Source organism: Pomacea canaliculata, linkage group LG4 (genome assembly GCF_003073045.1).
Source record: "Pomacea canaliculata isolate SZHN2017 linkage group LG4, ASM307304v1, whole genome shotgun sequence".
In the NCBI taxonomy this organism is placed as follows: Eukaryota; Metazoa; Mollusca; class Gastropoda; order Architaenioglossa; family Ampullariidae; genus Pomacea; species Pomacea canaliculata.
In genome coordinates this window covers 11,906,068-11,926,661 of record NC_037593.1, presented here as the reverse complement: position 1 = coordinate 11,926,661, position 20,594 = coordinate 11,906,068, and the positions used below count along the sequence as shown (strand labels likewise).

Genomic DNA, 20,594 nt, shown 5'->3' with positions numbered 1-20,594 from the left:
TTCGTCGTCTCACTGTTGAATTTACGACTTCAGTGGCAACTCCAGATGTTAGATGATAATCACTTAGAGAACTAGAGCTGTTCTATACTGTTTCTCAAGATCTGGGTGAATATATATACCTCAATTCCGTTCTCAAAATAATAAAGGCTTACAAACATCACGCTGCACAAAAAAAGGTCAACAACGCACAAGCTCTCAGCCAATAGCAGAGATGAGACTAAATGTTTGTAACCAACACGTCTGTCCCTGATGGCTACGTAGGGGTGGGCTAGTCGTACAAGAACACAACAAAGATGGAAAATGCCGCACAACTGTAGATTTTATTCAGTCTCCCTCAGCGGATGGACTGCCGCTTCTCCACTCTCCCTTCCAAATTCAAAAAGCCCCTCTCAACTCTCAAGCTACTAGCGCTACTTATTCTCTTTCCCATGGTTACGTCCCAACCTTTCCCAGGCCCCTGTGGTGCCAGTGGACACACCCACCCCGTCCTGTCTGGTCATCGTTTCCCCAGGTGGCTCAGGCGACTTCGTAACTTCTGGACTTCTGAAGGTCCAGTCGCCAGTGGCCGCTATTACGCATGCAACCGGCATGAGAAAGGGATAGTCCCTACCCTCTACAAATAACTCAGTACACAGTTCGTACCTACCATCTACAAAGACATAACTTACGCCCTACGTGTTAACTGTGTATACATGTGACGTAACGATGTTGACCTTTCTCTGTGCGTTGTTATGTTTGTAGAGGTGCATCTCACGCTCAACAGTCAGTCCTAATGTGCCACAGCAGACTTCAGTGAGGCAATACTGCTTTGGCAAAAGAAAAAAACTGTTTTTCAAGCAGGGTGTTTTTGACTGGGGGAAGGGGGAAACACGAGATCAATATGTTTCTGTTCATGAGGACGATGCTGTACCGGCCACCTGGCTTTCTGTTGCAAGCCTGCGAATGACAAATAAACAGTGGCAGGTGGACAGATGCAGACAGAAAGATGGACAAATAGGTAGGTAGGTAGGAGGTAGGTATAGGGAGAGAGAGAGGGAAACGGACAGGTAGACAGGCACAAAAGAAAGTGCAGAAGGAGAAAGATTGAGGGAGGAATGGAAGAAAAGAGAACTAAGTTTATTGGTGATGTGTACTTCTGCGTTCTATCATGGCACCGTCCGATTTTGTGTACAGCCAAAACACATATTACATCATCGATCAAGAGGAGTGACGTGTGCTTCGAGAATATACAGTTTAGTGGAATATATTTTGTGCAGCGCGTGCACCTGCTGTCTGGTGCACGCGACGCAACCAAAAGCTGCACCAAACAGCTCGTTGCATTCTGCAAGTCTGCAACATTCTTTGATTGCATCATTGCTTGTTTGACATGTGTGTCTTTGTTTTTGGGGTGTATGTGCTGTTCCCTTTTTCCGTTTGTTTGTTTGTTTGTTTGTTTGTTTGTTTGTTTGTTTTATTTGCAGCGTCCTTGGAGAGTAACATAAAAAAAAAAAAGAGGACAGTAGGAGAAAATTTGAAAATAATTTTTAATCTCTGTTGCGAACTGATAACAGAGTAATCGGTGAGAGGGTAGCTGTTGCCCAGTTGTGGACTGTTTTCCAGTTCTAGAAAGGATAAACGACTTTTGCCGTTAGCATTAAGGAAAGGTGCTGGTCAAAGTCCTTTCTACGCAGTTGCTCGGTTTGTACTTAAAAAACAAAAAATTTCTACCGGAGGTCACTAGGCCTCATCCCAACAGCAAGGACGAAAGCCAGGTGCACCACATCACCGTTGGCATCAAGCATCTGCTCAGCTTCTTTGGTCACGTGAAATAAATTAGGTTGTTTTTTTTTTTATTGCTGTAGTCCATAAAATGTGTTTACTTACAGGGCTTAGTGTTGTTTTTCTTGAGGAATGCTGGATGTATAATATACTCATTAAATTATATAAAGGCAAAATGTACTACTAATATGCCCTGTCTGTTGTACAAGCTGCTAACAATAACCAGCTGCATAAGATGATTATGACACCAGCATTGAAAATTACCAATTGCCTAAGAACGATACTTCAATAGATACTCTCACACTGAGGTAATGAAGGTAATAAGCAGGCCGACAGGACGGAAAAACTAGGAGCTGAATCCAGGCAGGAATAAAACAAGATCAGCCTAACAGAGAAGAAGACCATCATCAAAGCTTTGCACAGACCACACAAGCCACCAGACAGCTACCATCACCTGTTCAGATCAGACCGGGGGATGATTTTCTGCCAAAGGACAGGGCACAACAGACTAAAGCACCGTAGGACATGATATAAAATCTCGCGGGCGGAAATCTTGACGGTAAAAAATGAAATTATATTGTGTCTGGTTAAAATAAGCGGGTCGTATGAGGCACCTTCGCGGGCCGTGGGTTGGACACCCCTGTCATATCATATCCTTCACAAATCGTAAATGCTTAGCACGCTAAATTCCTTCCCCTCCCGTTGATCACAGGTGGTCAGAATTTAAAGGGAAAGAAATCCTAGACTAGTTGATAAGATTTTTTTTTATAGGAGCTACCTCCCTTGAACAGCAGTTCGTGTGGTAGGTTCTTTGGAAAACATCATTGTCTGGGCTGCTCGATGACTTTCGCAATGCTTTATTTTTAATTATTATTATTGTAGTCTCTTACTTTACCTACAACACTAATTGGGTGTTAATGTCTTGCCAGTTAAGGGACAGAAAGACCAAGGAGGTATTATCGTTCTCTAGTACTGTCGACAGTCTTAGGGCATCGGTTTACCTTGAACGCAGCCTGGAAGATCTTTACATTGATTATAGGTTGTTAAGGACGCCATAAAACACCTAACTTTTTACCGGTTTGTAAAAAGTATCATGGCCTCGGGAGCCCTGACTAAGTAAGGTATGTACCCAAGCCTCCTCACTTTTATCACTAAATTTTAAGAACAGTGTTGAGTTCTTTACATTTGCTAATAATCCCATGTCTTTTGCCGACACTCATACATGTTGAACACATCATTTGTCGTCCGATCATTGAAGTTAAACAACGTCGGGCACGTTTAGTACCTATGGGTGACCACCTGGGTACTGTTGATATTCCATGTTCTTACCCCCTCCCTGCCCTTAATTTAATAACCTTACTTTTTTTTCTTTTAAACTTCTTACAATATTTACTATACCTTAAATTACTTCTGCTGCTATCATGGATTGTCTGCACATTTTCCTCATTGATAACAGATGTACAACATAACTGCCCACCTTTCCTGGTTTGTTTCAATGGATTGAGCAGCCACATCTCTGTACCTTTAACTGTTTTTTCAATACAAACCAAATTACTTGGATCAGTTTATACACAATATTTAAAACTTATTTAATCATACTCTTTCCAACCACACAAATATTTATGCAAAGAGAGCCAAATAAAGTTTATTTAAACTTTTTAATCTATAAAAATTCATGTCATCATATATATATATACAACATTCTGAAACACTTCGGGATGGAATATGTAACAGCATTTTTTTCATGGAGAAATTCACTTTAAGTCTGAGATTAATGGGGACAATTATATAAACCAATTTCTAACATAAAATGATATACAAGTTACATCGCTATGATATGTATGCAGCATCACTGTGATATAGACATAAAAAAATATGCTGTCAATGTGTTATGTAAAGTCTGGCATTTACACACAACTAAAGGCATATGAGCAATACTTCACTTGCACACATCTCTCATTATTGAAAGGCACAGACCATCGAATTGTGCTCATGCTTTTGTACATGATATGTTCACTTAAGAAATCTAGTTATTGGAATTCTTTAAAGTGTTCATAATGTGTGTATGCATAGTTGCTGTAATTGTAGCCTATCATTAACACACTGTACCCCAGGTAATTGCATATTACAGACCAACGTAGGGACAGTACACAGCTATCTTACACCATGTTCACCAAAAAGACACCCTGGCCTAGAGTGCTGATTTTCATTGATTTATACACTTTGCTCCTGCCCCCAAAATAAGGACACTATCATGATATTTAGATTTCTTGTGATAAATGGTGTCATGTAGATATATATTTACACTTGAAAACCTTTCAGATTATAGAAAAAAACATTTTAAAAAAATAATATAATAAAGGTGGAACATGGTTTGATTTGCTAACCAATAGTGTATCCATATAAACCAGAGCTAATCACACATCACACACATGCAAATACCATACATACATTAATACACCTATTTACAAACATAGATGTTTACTTCTTGGTAATCAACACTGCTAATCTCACTCTGCAGCTGCTTCAAAAATAGTGGCCAAATTGGCATATCAGGCCAAAAGTATCTTTAGGTTCTTTTCAAAATGTGTTCAAGTACAATGTAAACTAAACTAAGATTCCATAAAATTTTTAGTTCTGCATATGTTGAATTAAAGAAAGATGTAACAATTTAAAGTTCTCTTAACTTGATAGTCTTTCAAAATCTCTCTCTCATCTGCCTTCTGTGCACTCAGATCATGTGTTCTTGGGATAGTTGTATGGGTCCTTTTCATCCTCTTGCTGAGATGCTTTGTAGAGAGCCAATGCAGCAAACAGAGTGGCAAATCCTGAGATACAGCAAAGACCATATGACCAGGACAAGTAGTTCATATCAGGTCGTGGCACCCAGTTCCTGTCCTCCTTCTTCACTCCAAACACCACCAGCACAACAAATATAATTGCCACTGAAATGTAAAGCATAAATAAAAACAGTGATTAAGTATGGAATTTCCTTAGGAAAAAAATTGAAAATTTGACTGCAGTCTAGCGTAAACAAAAAGACTTCACAAATTGTGATTTGAGCTTTGGATTTAACACCAACAGGACTATTTGTTTTTTGTTTCTAATGAATCTAAGTTTCCAAATGCATTTTTCCTTATTTACTGATATTACTTTACAATGTTTATGAAATACACTGTGCTTCCCTAACCCTACACAAGGTTAGTTATGCATAAAAGGTGAAAAACAAAATTATGGAAGAAAATAAAAATTGTATTTGATTTTCAGAAAAAAGTGTCATTGCTCTAATGTACAAGAGACAGTTACGCACATGCAAATAGCATGACTATGGATGAGCCCTTAAGAACAGATGCGTTGAGATAGTCGGGAAACAGCCTGAAGATATATAAAACCAAGCAGATGGCATCGAGTACTTGAACCAGCAATGACAGGCTCACCATCACTTGCATTGCCACAAACCAGGCTGCAACAAAACACAGACAGGTACCAATAAAGAACCTGATGGCAATTTTAAGGTAATAAATCATGCCCCAAAAGACTCCGTATTTATTTAACAATAAGCTCCAGTAAACAACATTTAGGCAGTTCTATACTTAAAAGATTTTTGATAGGTTTTATTTAATGACATACGTAGGAAAAAACACTACTCAAGTATACAAATGGTGCAAGTGGTGATTTGCCACAATAGCATAAATGAGGCAAACAGTTGAGAACGGTCCTGAACACAGCTCAAAATAAATATAAAAGATATCCAGATTTTATTCTTGCAGACAGTTAACTTGCAAACATGTACAGAATATATACATTCACACATCTATGCATCATCGACGGCAAACACAATTTAAACAAATTAATGTGGATCTTTTAAAACACCTTTTTTCAAAAGAAAACGCTTTGAATATTATCAATACACTATATATAACTATACTGTGGTTTATTTTGGGGCTGTATTTGCTGATGGTCAGAAATAAATATGCCCAATGCTGACTCTTTTTTCCTGTTTTTGGGAGAGAGAGAAATGGGAAACGCAAGGCTACACCTGTGCACGAGTAAACACAGCACAGGCGTGTTCTTCATGCGAAGCGATGAAAGCATTCGACAAATACAACCCAAGAAGTAGAATTCCGAAACACTGATTATTAAATATCATTACAAAATTAGCTAAGCACTTTCGAATTTTATAAATTTTACATAGCGAACAATCTGAATGAGCGTTTCCGGTCGCCATTTTATCTTCGCTTCCGCATTGTCACCTGCCTGAGGTATTCCGACAGGTAAACCAGTTAACTGTAAACAATTTACAAAGAAAAAAGATAACAAAAGGTTAAAATTATTTTGAAAAATTTCTTACGAGGTGAAAGCCACTCCCAAAGAGGTCTGATTTCTTGCGAGAAGATGTAAAAGCAGCCAAGGTAACGTTTGCCATTGTGGTCCTTATAAAAGGTGTAGTCGTCGAAACAAAACTCCCAGAGACCTGCCTTCACAAATCGGTTGTCAGCGAACTCGCCGAAAGATTCCACCCAGTACGGGCTGGCGAACGCAAGCAGCATACAACCTACAGCACCTGCAACGAAAAAACACCCGACGAGGGCTACTACCCTCCCCATGATGGAAACTGTGTGTTCACAAACTTTCCTAACTGAGCGACAAGCGGCGGAAATCTACCTCAACACCCTTCCCACCATGCCTTTCTATTGACCCCCGCACTAGATGGCATTACGTTGACGCAAAAAGTAGGTCACGACACCTGGACGGGTTCAATTCGGGAAATAAAGGGGGGGGGGGATATATCGATAAGACCTTCTGTCAAAGGAAAAGATCTCTGAATGGATTTTTCTTTTGGGGTGAGAAGGGAGACCTTTGACTTGGGAGCTTTTTATTTTTGCACTGGAGATGAGGACTGATGCCGATTCATCTTTTTAAGATGACTGACGGCAGCTGCGACAGTGTTAAGTATTTTTACGTTGCGCGTCACGTGATATGCAAATAAAGGTCATAACCCTTCTGGAGGACAAACAACGTTTGTTTTAAAGCCGAGGTTTTCCAAAAAGTTCATCCTCTTCATCCTTCGCTTTGCATTCTGTGCCGTCCACTATCTGTTCATTTATCATTATTGGTCTGCGCAGCAAGTGTTATCTACCTTAATTGGTCGTGGTGCTGCGCATTACAAATACCCATTATTATTATACGTACAACCGACCCTACAGTCTTATAATGTGTGTATATATATAATCAATGAATTGATAGTTTTATGGCACTTATAATAAGTACTCGATCTTCTTATAATCTAATAAGTATTTCACAAATTAACTATAGTAATATGTTTTTAAGAATTCTGCAATTAATTCACTGAGGTCTAATTTTTAGTTTATTGCAGTGCCACCTTAATTACTTCATCTCAACTTTACACTCATACATATACATCTTCTTTGTTCGCAAGGTAAGTGAAAATTTGTTTGCTTTAAGGTGAAATATGACACTACCATTACATGATGCCAACACCTTAAAGTTTTCCTTAATTGTCTATAATGAATGACTGATTCTCCACATTCCATTTGGTATGCTGTTAATACTGTAGGCCTCTGTTCTCAACAGAGCATACAAAATTCTAGCATACAGAAATAAATAACTCATTTTATTAATTTCTTCTTCTTGTTCCTATTCGCCCCCAGTGGAGCATAGGGGCGCAATCACACCCCACCATCGGACATTGTTCTGGGCGTCTCTTTCCAGTTGGGACCATGTCATGCCAGCTGTCTCGGTCTCTCTGTGGATTGATCTCCTCCATGACTGTCTGGGTCTCCCAACCCTGCGCCTCCCCTGTGGGTTCCAGCCCAAAGCTTGTCTTGTTAAATTGTTGGCTGGCTTTTGCAAGGTGTGAACAATCCAGCCCCACTTCCGCTTCTTGATGTCTTGGCTGGCAGGTTTTTGGTTGGTTTTCTCCCACAGGTCTGTATTGGAGATCTTCTCGGGCCATCTGATGTTGAGGATGTGGCGCAGACATCTGTTGAAGAATGTCTGTATCTTGCTAGTGATGGCATCTGTCACTCGCCATGTCTCAGATCCATACTAAAGGACTACATTTGTGTTAAAGATGCTGATCTTGGTGTGTAAAGATAAAGCCTTGGAGTTCCAGATAGGTCGTAGGGTGTGGGATGCAAGCCTGGCTTTGTTTATTCGACTTCTTACATCTTCATCTGTACCTCCATCTTTGCTGACTATGCTGCCAAGGTAGGTGAAACGGTCAGACTGTAATACATTCCCTAACCCTTGTTCCACAAGCAACAATACGCACAGACAAAGCTCACTCGGCTCGCAGAAGAAGCAGCGATGACTGGCCTGACCATCAACATCAAGGAGAAGGAGGTAATGCGGGTCAATAACAAGCATTTTATTAAGTTAGACATCCCAAAACATTCTCAAAGATGTATAAACATTGATATAGTGTTCACCGTATTTCAGGGGAAAAATTCCCAAACAGAAGTTTTTAAAATAAAGATTGTAAAATGCATTATAATTTATATTACTTATTATTACTTTTTTAGTGACAACACATTATGTGACATTACTGAAGCATCACTTTCACAATCTTTTTTGAAATGAGATATATATCTAATTTTGTAAACTTGAGTTTTGAAGGTCACAACAATATGGGATTTTATAGATACAAGATATAGATGCAGTTTTTATTTTGGCGAAATACTATTTACTAATTTTTTGAGGATCAGTGTCAGTGCAAGTTGCTGATTAAGAATATGTTAAAAATAAGTTTGGTCATTTACAAATAGATGCACCAAATGCTTTACTGCAGTTACTGTCCTCCATATTTTGTCAAAAAGGGTTAAGTCCAGACTAGCTAAGGTGCGCTTTTATAGATAATGAGATTAAGAACACATTAACTTTTACTATTAAAACAAATTTATCAGAACCTCTGATTAAGCACTGAGCAACCTAAGTCAAGGAGGTTGTTTGTCCTCCAGAAGGGTTATAACCTTCACCTGCATATCACTTGATATGCAAGATGAAACAGCTCAATAGATGTGTGATTATAGCAGAAAGTTGGTGGTGGGAGCATCTTGATTTTAACGTACTTCAAACATGTCCTTACAGAGGACTTAGCAATGGTAAGAACACACATCAGAGCAAATAAGATGCACACATCAGTTTTAAGGTGTTGTATACTTCATGAAGTTTAAAACTGGCTTAGTTTTCAATAAGCTTATTTTTTATTCAGATTAGTTAGCAAATGTACACTTTTCTTTACCTCACACTCACACACACAATGTATACAAAATAACTAATAGAAAGTAATTTTTCTGAAAAAATGTATTTACATTGTGTATACATGAAATATTTTTTAAAAAATCGTACAATCTGGCAAATTTATTTACATAAAAATATTATAAAGTACAAGGAGGGTTTTTTTGCCTAATATTTCAGTATATATTTTTTACAATTATCATTTTTATATTTTGTCTCTCTTTCAGACACGATCACCAATGGATGTAAAGATGATTAAGATCCCAGGCAACACACTCTTTCTTTTTACCACTCTCCACAATTGCTTATTACTAATTTACTAATGATGAATATTGTATGTTTTCCAAAATGAAATGAAATAAAATGAAACCATATACTAAATGCAACTACCAAGCAAAACCATATTATAGATACAAGTGCAGTTCTACATAGCTGGTCTTTGATGCTTAATGCAGTGTCAACATCGGCTATGCCTTATGAAATACAGATATAGAAAACATATTTTCTGCATAATATTTAAGTGGAGAGTGATGGTGAAACCACACCTAAAAATACAAAGATGGGTGTAAACCAATATAAAAACTACTGAATGATAACAGTGATCACAACTGATTGAAGTGTTGGTGATTGTGGCAGGGGATGGGATGATGTACAGAATGTTATTGTAGACTACACAAGTGTCCTCCTTACTCTAAAATCATCTCAAATTCGCTTTCACATATTTCACGTCAATTAAACTCACAACTCCCACTACAAAATGAGCAAATAAAGGCACCTGAACATTTTTTTTAAGGGTTCCCAATCATTTATCAGCCACACTTGTCTTTCAGAACATAACTTTCATCATCTGTTTATTTTCAGACTGTCTGCTCTTGTCCGTGAGTATCCAGAGAGTGACAAGATGCCAAAGTTTGTAACAAAAGGCACACTGTTCTCTAATACCTTGAAGAGCCAGGTGCATAAGTTTCTGCCCTCCTTTCCAGGTCTACCACTATTTTCAATCTTATAAAGTCAATGAAGTGGAATATTGCTGATGAGAAAGCAAATCCAGCTGCAACAACAGCTAACGCAAAAGACCAAGAGAGAAAGTTCGAGTCAGGGGAGGGAAGCCAAAAGACGTCAATCCCAGAAAAATATGCGTAGATCATGGTGCCAATGGCCAACATTGCTCCTGAAAAGAAAACACACTTTTACGAGTTCATGAAAGATATCTGAAATCTAGTACTGCCAATATGTCTCTCTTTTCATCTTTTTTAATACTTAAAAAAGTGATTTACCAAAATCAAGGATAAACCAGTTAGTTTTATTACATACATCTTAGAATATGATAAATATCTCATAATATTTTTTTGCATTGAATGCTATGATATGCAAATATATATAAGTTTGTGTGTGTCCAGTTTAGCCACTAGGCACCAAGTGGGTGGGTGAGAGTCAGATACAGTGACCACCTCAGCTATTAAAGTAACTGACATATCAATGAAATGAAAAAAAACTTGATGTCTAAACAAATGCTACTGGAATTACCTGAAACAGACTGCATAATGCCTGCAACAAGGAGGGTAAAGTGCTCGTGTTGTGGGGCGCAGGCACTGCTGATGTACACAATGGCAAAAATCAAGCCCACCAGCTGAGCAATCAATGCTCCAGTTACCATGATTTCCACAATGATAAACCACACTGGATAAACAAAAAACAGACATGTCTTCATATCAAACTTGTTTTCACATGAAAAAGATCATTCTGATGTGAAATGTCTAGGTACCTCCAGCTTAATGCAGCATTACTGGGTGTGTCTTACTGTATGTGGTACACAAAGAAATGTCCCTTAACAGCCTCTGATACTGATTCTATATTGTGAGTTAGTTTTGTTTATATCAAGCATTTGCATCAATTCAAGTCCATCAGGTTATTTTGAAAGCCCCTTGACTGGGAATGCAATAACAGGTTCTGTAACATAACTATATGAATGTCAATACACATGCAATTCAAACATAAATGATCCTGAAGCATACTACGATGTAGCATGTTGGCATCCATCAAGAATGAAATATGAGACTTTTAAAGATACTGGTGCCTTTCTCTTATGTATAATGCTAACAATAACTGCGCTCTAATCAAGCACCTGCGGCCTTGTGCTCCTCGAGGAGTAACAAGGACTAAACTAAACTAATCAAGCACCACCCTACAGTGCTGTTTAACAAGCTCAAGATGTGAAACGGCTAATGCCGTCACAGATGAACATCACCAGATACTTTCAAATTCCAATTTGCAATTATTAAAGGTATTAAGTAAATACGGGCAGTTGTTTACGGATCAACCTTAACAGATATTGGAATCCGCCAACTCTTGTAGTTTTCATTGAGTACACCGATACCCGGAAATGGATCTGCAAGGGCTATTGATATATGTAGTGTTTATAAACTAATCATAAGCATATAGGTTAATGCACAATACATTTTAGCCACAGGTACTGTACTTATAGGCTATATACTTATAGATAAACAGACAACAAACCTGGAAACAGCCACTTTCGAAGGGTTCGCAGTTCGTATGACAAAACATGGTTGCAGTCTGCGTACCGTCGGCCCAGGTCGTCTTGGACGTGCCAGGGAGCAGCGAAATCACTGCCGAAACAAATTTCCCACAAACCCATGCTGTCAACTCCTGTTTTCCTGTCGAGCCAGGACTGGATCCAGTAGGGAGTAGCCATGGAGATTATAGTCAAGACCATCCCCAAGGCACCCGTGATGGTCCCCAATATTGTCCACACCGTCGTCCGTTTTCCCACCGCCATTTTGGCGTCGCCTTGTCAGGGTACAGACTGGTTTCTAATCATTGATTGGACGCGGGCAGACACTGTCATGTCACGCGCAATGGAAAGTATAATATAAGTCGTCGGTGTTAACGGGATGGCTTATTTAATGTCCTTAAAAAGTTCCTTTTACCAGTTATTCATTATCTTTAATGATGGAAAACAGTTTTGCTCAAATGCGCAATAGCTCAGGCACCAGGTGGACTGGTTCAGGTACAACGACATATGGGCGAGTCCACAGACAGGTGTAGGAGGGGAGAGAAAATAGACAGTTTTTAAAATAATGTGTGGGCGATTTTGCAGTTTATTTCTAAATCGTCAGGTTTATATAACGATATAGTTGTAAATGTAAGTAGCTGGTACAGGTGTAAGCGATGTGCTTGGGTGAGCAGCGAGCGCGAGGATAGCTTGCTCATCACTAGACTGAGGCGTCGAGCAAATTATCGCTCAATTAGAAATGGAGATCGTACTGTAGCATTTGGTGACCTGGATATCAGCATAAATCATTTTCTGAGTTTGGCCTCACTTGTGGAGTACTCCACTACGATTCAACGGCAGGACTGGATGATGATGTGTCCCAATCGCGACTACGCCCTCCCCCCCTTCCCTCTGCAAACTATATGTGTAGCTATCTCAGGATCCAAGAAACACTAACAACCCTGCAATCTAACGCCAAATAGCATCCCACCCTAAAAGTCGAAGATCTGCTTTTTTTCTAAATCGTTCATTCCGATGAACAGCACAAGCATCTCTTGGTCTCTCCCCCCCCCCCGCCCCCTACTTTCTGGCATTCTTTATTTCTCCTCCGAATAATTCGTTGCTATAACTCAAGCGAGTCTAAATTCTTTTCATAAGCATACAAACCACAAAGCTATTATATGCCACGTACAGTAGATAACAACACCATATTCCTATAAAATGTTTTAATTGCAACAGGTTTTCTCTCAATATTCAAATTACTTTTTAAAGAATGTTCAGCAATGAAACATGTAAAAATTGCAATTTGTCAATACCAGCTACTTGAAAGAGAATTTCATGGATGCATCTTGACAACAAATGAATTAACACGCTACAGTTTCCTGGACACAAATCTGCAAATGTCCAAAAGCAATTTTAGTCTGCAGTATATAATCATTCACTTTCTCTGAAGATGAAAAAGACTAAAACAGTCGTCAAAGACAACCTCCTAAAAAACGTTACAAAACTTTTAAAAAATTCACTTGCCTTTAGTTAAAATTTGTTTACCACAACAGAAAGCAACCATTTTGTGTCACAGGATTCCCATGCAAACTAGTACACAAGAAAATCTTCAAGGACAAAATAGCTGCCAATGTGTGTTTGCATAAGGCTCTATCTGTCCAGCATCAGTAATGAATCTAATTTAAGTCCAAAAGCAGAAACTGCAAATAATGTTTCAAAATTATTTAATTTGTTTCTGAAATATTAATATCTTTACAAGTCTAAACTATAAAAAAAAAATCGATGGAATTATTAACAGTGATTTATACATATATATTTATATTTTATACAGCTTAAAGCAATGCACAAACAATGCTTTTAGAAAATGCAATAATACTCTTATCCTCCCTCCCCACCAACCACACATACAAACTATACAGTTAGAAAATACACTTGTGCTCCAATTCATGCTCATCAAATACACAATTTCTAGGTGGTACAGTTAACCAGTTACTATCATACTTCACACCATGATATGTGCTAAAATTCTATTTACAAAATGCATACAATCTTTTTCATATTATAAATCTTATTTTGCCAAAGCATTGTCTTGTCTACTTGGCCAATATCTGCAAGCATCCCAGCAAAATACATAATATAATAAACCAGAAACAAATAGTACTTTAAGAAAGCACCATGAAGTGACCTGCGCTAGTCACAAACTGATGGAATAATTACAGTTGCTTCATGTTTGCTTGTTGCATCACTAATAACCCATCAAACAGTTTTCACTTCATTGCCCCATGCAGTTTTCTACTTTTAACAGCTTTTCAAAAAAGTCCAGAGCATACATTTACAAACTGACTGATCAGTTGCTTGTGCTCAGAGGAATATCAAAAGAACTGAGAGATGAATACATTGTAACAGAATGCTGGCATGAGAAGATAGTAAAGCAGAATTAGAGTCAAAAGACAAAATGCTCCTTTATACTTACTGGTGAAAGTGAACATGTAATGTTTTCTAAAGTGTCTGCTGTAAACGTGCTTATCGTTAGTCGAATAGAACCTCCTGGAGGTTTTATTCAATGACGCTTTAAAAAAAAAAGGGCCAAAGAAAACCTGAGACCTACGTCATTTTGTTCTGAAACTATCTGTAAAAATGCAAGCTTAAAGAAATAAAAATTTAGATACAAGAATATACAGCAGCCATAATTGAACACATAATGTACAGGAAACAAGAATCTTTTCACTACAATATATAAGTTACTACATATATGGCAAGGTCCGTGTGCATGTGTAAATGTAATGAGAGATGAATTAGAATTTAATAATTCATCAAATTTCAGTCAGCTGTACACTACAAACACAAACCTACTAAAGTAGTTCTAGTCTAAGTATTTAAAAAAAAAGCAATCATCATATTGTTTATTATGATCACAATGACAAAGTAAGCATAACTGTACATGCAAACACACACAAATAACTCTTTTTTTTTTTTATCTGTTTAAGCTGCTCATCAGCATTTTCCTTCAACAATCTGCAGTACCAAACAAAAACAGCTATACTTCTAAGTTTTTTCGTTATCCTATAAAATGATCTTTACTGTGAAATAGGAACTGCTCATCTTAATTTGTCACATAATTTCTTGTAGCATTTTTTTTTAACGAATAACAGGAAAATGAAAAAGAAAAGCTAAAACAAAAAAACCAGCTGTTATATTTGGTAATATTACATGCTAACCTGCATCTGATATGCATTCCTGTCAACAAGAAATAAGCAGTAAAATAGAAGAAATCTTTAATTTTCAATATGCAGTCAACATTTTAATAAATGTCTGTTTGGATGGTGCACATTAGTCAACTTTCCTAATGTTATATGTTTATACACACAAAAATACCTGATTGGTCAAGCATCCACAAGCATTTGCCCCTTGGAAGGCACTATGTCTTCATATCTTGATCAATACCAGCAAAGCTGAATGTCATTCTTCGCTGGGATTGAGACAAATACTGCACATCTTTCACAATCTGACACGTATATACTAATATTTGTAAGAGTTAGGTGACATGGCATAGGATTGACCTCTGCTATCATAGGCTGCCTGCGAACGGAGACGAAAAAAGTCTGTCAGCATGGCCATGGCACCAAAGAGGGACAAAAAAGCTGACAAGATGCAGAAGCCATAGGCCCAGGACAAATAATTCAGATCAGGTTCCGGAAGCCACTGTCTGTCTGTCCCAACTCGGACACCAAACATAATGGTGGAAACTCCAAGAAAGAAAGCTGCAACAAAATTATTTTTAAACAACAATCAAAGAAAGGAAGTACAGCATTAGGACTATTTTATGCAAATAGCATTAATACAGCTCAAACAGTTTAACTAATATAACCTTCATTGAAGAGAATAATGATGAAATATTGGAGAAGTAAGATGCAGGGAATCATACTCTCAATAATCTCATATTCTGAATCTGAGCATCCTGATGGAAATTAAGGGGGATATGAGCCAAAATCAACAAAAAAGTAAAAAAGGAATTTCGTGTTATTGTAAATCTAAGTGTTTCTTGTGTGCTTCAGCCAGTAGCTGCTTACAGAAAGTAATGGAGCTTGGTTCCAACAGAATTTCAACAAAGGCAATGTCATTATAGAGAATCAAATGAACAATAAATGTGATGCGTCCTCACCACAGATGAAGTTGGCCACTGCAGCACCAAAAATACAATACAGCTCTGTTTGGATCTGGAAACAGTGGATGAAATAGATGATGTTGATGACAACAATGCAAGCTTGTAGGATCAGCGAAAACGTCACCATGCCTTCAACTGCTTGAAACCAGGCTGAAACACAGAACAATTGATTAAGGTGCATTCACTCATGACGCATTCTGTTATTGATGCTTTCTTTCTCTCACAACTTTGAGATGCATGTGTACACAAGCTCATGCAAACGAATTCACAAACATAACATACAGCAAGCAGATGTTTATTATAATTGTTTGCGTTTTTGTTTCTTGTCGAATGTCAACAATTTTATTTATTGTTTACGCGGAAACACGCTGTTTGAAAGAACTGAGGGAGTTGCAGCCAGGCGCAAATACTAAATGAATGCTTTCAACATTTTATACAACAACTTACCTGATATAATTTATGAATTAATTATAATATTCTATTACTTATACCATGAAATATATTAATATTTACATGCCAAGTGATTCGACAAATTTCGATCAATTGAGAAACTGGGTTAAAAGACACAACAGAATAGATCAGTGTTTTAGAAAACAATATTTCTAGTTGTGACCATGTGCTTGTAAGATGCCTTATTAAGTCTATGTAAGTGTTTTGCCAATCCCTAGGAGAATAGTGAACTTACTAGGTATAAACCGGCCTCGCAGCTCCCGAAACTCGTAAGACACAACTGTGAAGCAGCCATCATAGCGTTTGTTGGTGATTTGGTATGTGTCGTAGTAGTTCCTGAAGCACGATTCCCATAGCCCCATCCGCAGGAATCCAGAAGGCTGGACATTTCTGTGAGATTCCACCCAGTAGGGTGAGGCAAAGGAAGCGATAAGAAAGACCAGGGCAAGGCCACTGAAGATGAAACCAGCGATAGCGAAAACCTTCGAGCGTCTCAACATGGTGGTTGCGGAAGCGACACTCTTGGTAGTTTACTACCTGTGAGGACACCTGGACGAGTCCACTGCCTGTCTTTCTTAGGTGTGAAGGGTTGGACTGGTGCTGTGCGCGGCGGTACCTTCATGTACTAGGCTTAAACCAAATTCAGACGATGTTTGTATTTTGTGTGTGGGCTAAGTAGTCATGATCTGTAGTGAAACTCGAAGCCTTCTCTTAACACATCTTTAATAAACGATATGAAGTGTATACAATAAATTATAAACTACTGATGAGAAAAAAATTAGGCCATTTCCATAGCTGCGTCTAACATTCACATAGGGAGAACTTTAACAGAACAAAATATACACTTATAAGTCGAACTGACATTGCATCTAGAAGTTTGTAGTAGGACAAATCCATCCTGCTTGGTACTATGTTTTATTTAACATCGCCAGTCATTTGAACCACTGCTAGTTCTCCCCTATATAGCTTCTTATGAGGAGTTTGCTTAATTGGTGTTTGCAGGTGTTTGAATGGTTTATGCGCCTGTAATTGACTGATGTAAAAATGTAGATTTTCTGTCCTGTCTCATAAATGCTTCAATGTTTTATCGGGTGTCTACCGTTCAAAGCGCTTGTTTATCCCAGTTATGCTTTAAATGGCCTGTATTCTGTGTACGTCGTTGCACGTCAGAGGCGGTTCGTGACAAAATAACGTTTTTATTTGTTAAATGAATTGCGCTTCAGATCTCATTTCCAACGTTTCTATGTCTGAAACTTACTTCACTACTCATTCCATGGAATTGACTGTTAATTGTATAAGTGGATTTTCAATCTTTTTCGCGACTGTACGGGGTCTGTACCCCAAAGAGTAAAGTATACCCGCTAGTACCCGTCGCGCATGAAAGTACAGTTCTTATTTTCACAATGTGTGTTTATTTATGTCGTTGCCTAACCCTAATGGGGGCGCGTACTACCGGGTGTAAAATATAACAGTTTTAGTCATAGTAGATAAGTAGATTATGACGTTTAGTTAATTTTGGCACAAGTTTATATTTAAAAAATTGAAACGCAACATTTAACAAGATTACTATGCATATCTTTGTACTGTACGTTATGTTGCAGAATGATCAAGCTGTTTTCCTGTGCAGGTGAAAAGCCTATGTTGAAGCAAAAATATTTTTCACTCAGATTTTGAGATTAGAATTTCTTCTTGTCTAGCATGGATACATGCACATATAACCTCAAGAAGTTTCCGAAATCTTATAAACATTTTATTGATCGTTGCAAAATATATAGAAGACAAACTCCTTTATGTTTGTTATATGAACAAGGCTTTTAAAAATGTTCTTACACATACATTCAAGTGAATGAAGAAAATGGAATATCTCAAAAGAAAAGGGGTAATATTATCGGATGGACATTTTAAATGATCAGTTCTGTATCTCAAATGGAATAGCATGTAAATATTCTCTCCTGAAACTGGTGTGAATTTTATATTTTGTAAGAGAAAAACACAAGGAATGATGTGAACAAATAAGTAAAAAAAGAATGTTTACTAATCAAACTAAAATCATCTATGCCTGTATAGTGTTTGATATGTACATAAAGGAATGATATGTTTACATATTATTTACAACTGACTGAACAGAAATGCTGCATAGCTGGGAATTTCATGTACAGTGGAAAGAGAGGCATTCTGTATCAGTATCTTACAAGTCCTGCTGTAAAATCCCCCTCCACACCATAAAGGATAATTCATTAGTACTTAATCACTTATACAATAAAATCATTTAGTATATTCTCACAAAAAGCGCATGCACACATACAAAAACATGACTGCATGCACACCCCCTCACACTCATTTGCTTTCTTTATTACATAAAAGTAATGATCATATATGACCATGTTAGCCTTGGTATTTAAACAGTAAAGTATTATTTGAAAAATGTATAAGACTTAATATTTACATGTATACCTGGTTTACACTGGATTTTTTTATATCAAAATTTCTGGCAGAGTTTTTCTATCTCTTATCATTATTACCTTTTGCATGAAGTTTAAATCTCCACAAAAATACAAATAAAATAAAGATGTTCCCCTCCAAAAAAAAAAAAAAAAAACTTTTCCAACTTCAGATTCACTTTTTTTCACCTCTAACACACTCAAAAATTAGAACTTAGGGTTTGCTTTAACTGCATAAGCTGGTCCACGACTGTTTTTTTCGTCTTCAAACCGGAAGCGCATATAGTCAGCTAAAAGGCAAATTGCTGCAAACAAAGAGAAGAATCCAGACAGCACACAGAAGCCAAAGGACCATGACAGGTAATTGGAATCAGGGTTTGGCAGCCACTGGCGATCTGTGTCAGCTTTGATGGCGAAAATAATAGAAGATATGGTAATGAAGGCACCTGAAAAAGGAAAGTATTATATTACAACCCCTGGTCATTATTAATTCTAATCCCTAAATTCACATTTCATTTTTTTTTTTTCATTTATCTACTCTATGAGCAGTATATCAGCATTTGGATTGTCATTACATGTATAAAAATGCCCACAGGGCCCAATCATGATTTATAATGAAAAGTCATTTTTATGAAATATTTGAAGAAGTTACATGTTACCCGTGAAGGGGACAGACTGAACTTGGAAAATGAGTTAAAGATATTTGTGCTTGTTGATGTCCTAGAGCCACAACTATGGAGATTTGTCTGCAGTTGTCATAATCTGCTCTAAAGAAAATGAGACATGCAGCACAGCTATAATTCCTTTTACCAAGGAGAGAACTAAAAGGGTCATGCTGGTACCTGCTAAGAAATTCATGATCCATGATGCGCGCACATAGCTCTGCTCTTTGTGTGGAGGACAACAACCAACAAAATAGAGAATGTTGAAGACAATGGTCGTCATGTGTAACATCAAGGCCAGGGTCATCATGATCTGTACGGCCAGAAGCCATGCTGCAATACAAAAAAAAAAAATAAACAGTATTAAATGTTCCAAACATTCAAAACATCTGTCTTATTAGTGTGTTATGTCCTTTATGATACAAATGGCATGTCTCATCCTGGCACATATAGCTTGACACAACAAAACATTAACTTTATACATAAAATATTTGAGTGAACGACGAAGAAGAAGATACATAAAATATAAACTATAAATTGAGCTGCTACAGCCACTGAAAATGTGTAGCCACATAGTTAAGAAATACAAAACATTCAGACTTCTAACACTGCAACTAATATCACAGAGAAATTACGATCAGGATGTGTTGTTTTACTCTCAATATATTTTGAGCAGCACTTCCGGTATTTTGAAAGCGTTCTAATTTCTTTCAGAAAGACCGAGTGATGCAGACTTAATAAAATACAGATCCCACCCTCTTCAAAACTCTAATATAACATTACAACTATCAGTTATATTGACCACTTACGAGGGTTAAGCCAGGGCCAAACTGGACGGTACTCGAAGTGGAAGATCCACCAGCACCCATTGTACCTCTTGCCCAGGTAATCTTTGTAGTACTGCCAGTCATTGAAGCACGCTTCCCAGAGGCCCAGCCGCACGAAGACCTTGGTATTTCGCTTGTAAGGAAACCTCTCCAGCCAGTGTGGTGTCGTGAAGCACACTATCATGCACACAAATGCCAAGCACGTGAAGATCAGCCCGAAAATAGTGATGGCCCGCTTCGTCCCCGTAAGCGCCATTTTATCTTCGAGGTGTGTGATCGAGGCTCGACGACACAAACGACATTCCTGGCGGGCGAGTCTACAACGTACAGGTGAGCCAGGGGGGAAAGGTTTTAACCACTATAAATTTTTACGCCCTTACACAAGGCTGCCGTCTGGGGGTCTTTTTCCGGGTTCCTCCCTCTTCATCTCCCCTCATAGTTCACCCTAACCCACCTCAAAGTGGAAGCACTATATCCCGCCAAAGCAATCAATGCGTTTGAATATCGAGAGATCAA

The 20,594-nt window shown here is 37.9% G+C and overlaps 4 protein-coding genes across 4 annotated transcripts; all 4 read right to left on the bottom strand.

Annotated features, from left to right (window-relative positions):
- Window positions 1-3,397: 3,397 nt before the first annotated feature.
- On the bottom strand, window positions 3,398-6,464 carry LOC112562805. Its single transcript, XM_025236313.1, has 3 exons — window positions 6,110-6,464; window positions 5,069-5,221; window positions 3,398-4,703 (listed from the first exon to the last, which is right to left on the bottom strand). Exons 1-3 carry the CDS (start codon window positions 6,363-6,365, stop codon window positions 4,495-4,497), a joined length of 618 nt encoding a protein of 205 aa, XP_025092098.1. The 5' UTR covers window positions 6,366-6,464; the 3' UTR covers window positions 3,398-4,494.
- A 2,602-nt stretch (window positions 6,465-9,066) lies between these two features.
- On the bottom strand, window positions 9,067-11,855 carry LOC112562973. The gene is made up of 3 exons (XM_025236619.1): window positions 11,536-11,855; window positions 10,546-10,698; window positions 9,067-10,189 (listed from the first exon to the last, which is right to left on the bottom strand). Exons 1-3 carry the CDS (start codon window positions 11,813-11,815, stop codon window positions 9,954-9,956), a joined length of 669 nt encoding a protein of 222 aa, XP_025092404.1. The 5' UTR covers window positions 11,816-11,855; the 3' UTR covers window positions 9,067-9,953.
- Window positions 11,856-12,741: 886 nt separating this feature from the next.
- LOC112562685 lies at window positions 12,742-16,693 on the bottom strand. The gene is made up of 3 exons (XM_025236087.1): window positions 16,384-16,693; window positions 15,696-15,848; window positions 12,742-15,294 (listed from the first exon to the last, which is right to left on the bottom strand). Exons 1-3 carry the CDS (start codon window positions 16,646-16,648, stop codon window positions 15,053-15,055), a joined length of 660 nt encoding a protein of 219 aa, XP_025091872.1. The 5' UTR covers window positions 16,649-16,693; the 3' UTR covers window positions 12,742-15,052.
- Window positions 16,694-17,882: 1,189 nt separating this feature from the next.
- On the bottom strand, window positions 17,883-20,394 carry LOC112562856. Its single transcript, XM_025236428.1, has 3 exons — window positions 20,061-20,394; window positions 19,432-19,584; window positions 17,883-19,035 (listed from the first exon to the last, which is right to left on the bottom strand). Exons 1-3 carry the CDS (start codon window positions 20,332-20,334, stop codon window positions 18,797-18,799), a joined length of 666 nt encoding a protein of 221 aa, XP_025092213.1. The 5' UTR covers window positions 20,335-20,394; the 3' UTR covers window positions 17,883-18,796.
- Between the last annotated feature and the right edge of the window lie 200 nt (window positions 20,395-20,594).

What these genes read in the sequence shown, in the direction of transcription:
- LOC112562805 (XM_025236313.1), bottom strand. Translation starts at nt 6,365, where the DNA reads ATGGGGAGGGTAGTAGCCCTCGTCGGGTGTTTTTTCGTTGCAGGTGCT. An exon ending in TTGGGAGTGGCTTTCACCTC is followed by an intron (nt 5,222 to 6,109) that starts GTAAGAAATTTT and finishes GTTTTGTTGCAG; the next exon opens with CCTGGTTTGTGGCAATGCAA. An exon ending in CATAGTCATGCTATTTGCAT is followed by an intron (nt 4,704 to 5,068) that starts GTGCGTAACTGT and finishes TTTACATTTCAG; the next exon opens with TGGCAATTATATTTGTTGTG.
- LOC112562973 (XM_025236619.1), bottom strand. Translation starts at nt 11,815, where the DNA reads ATGGCGGTGGGAAAACGGACGACGGTGTGGACAATATTGGGGACCATC. An exon ending in TCGAAAGTGGCTGTTTCCAG is followed by an intron (nt 10,699 to 11,535) that starts GTTTGTTGTCTG and finishes TTGTTTATCCAG; the next exon opens with TGTGGTTTATCATTGTGGAA. An exon ending in CATTATGCAGTCTGTTTCAG is followed by an intron (nt 10,190 to 10,545) that starts GTAATTCCAGTA and finishes TTTTCTTTTCAG; the next exon opens with GAGCAATGTTGGCCATTGGC.
- LOC112562685 (XM_025236087.1), bottom strand. Translation starts at nt 16,648, where the DNA reads ATGTTGAGACGCTCGAAGGTTTTCGCTATCGCTGGTTTCATCTTCAGT. An exon ending in GCGAGGCCGGTTTATACCTA is followed by an intron (nt 15,849 to 16,383) that starts GTAAGTTCACTA and finishes TCTGTGTTTCAG; the next exon opens with CCTGGTTTCAAGCAGTTGAA. An exon ending in AGTGGCCAACTTCATCTGTG is followed by an intron (nt 15,295 to 15,695) that starts GTGAGGACGCAT and finishes ATTTTGTTGCAG; the next exon opens with CTTTCTTTCTTGGAGTTTCC.
- LOC112562856 (XM_025236428.1), bottom strand. Translation starts at nt 20,334, where the DNA reads ATGGCGCTTACGGGGACGAAGCGGGCCATCACTATTTTCGGGCTGATC. An exon ending in TTGGCCCTGGCTTAACCCTC is followed by an intron (nt 19,585 to 20,060) that starts GTAAGTGGTCAA and finishes TTTGTATTGCAG; the next exon opens with CATGGCTTCTGGCCGTACAG. An exon ending in GATCATGAATTTCTTAGCAG is followed by an intron (nt 19,036 to 19,431) that starts GTACCAGCATGA and finishes TTCCTTTTTCAG; the next exon opens with GTGCCTTCATTACCATATCT.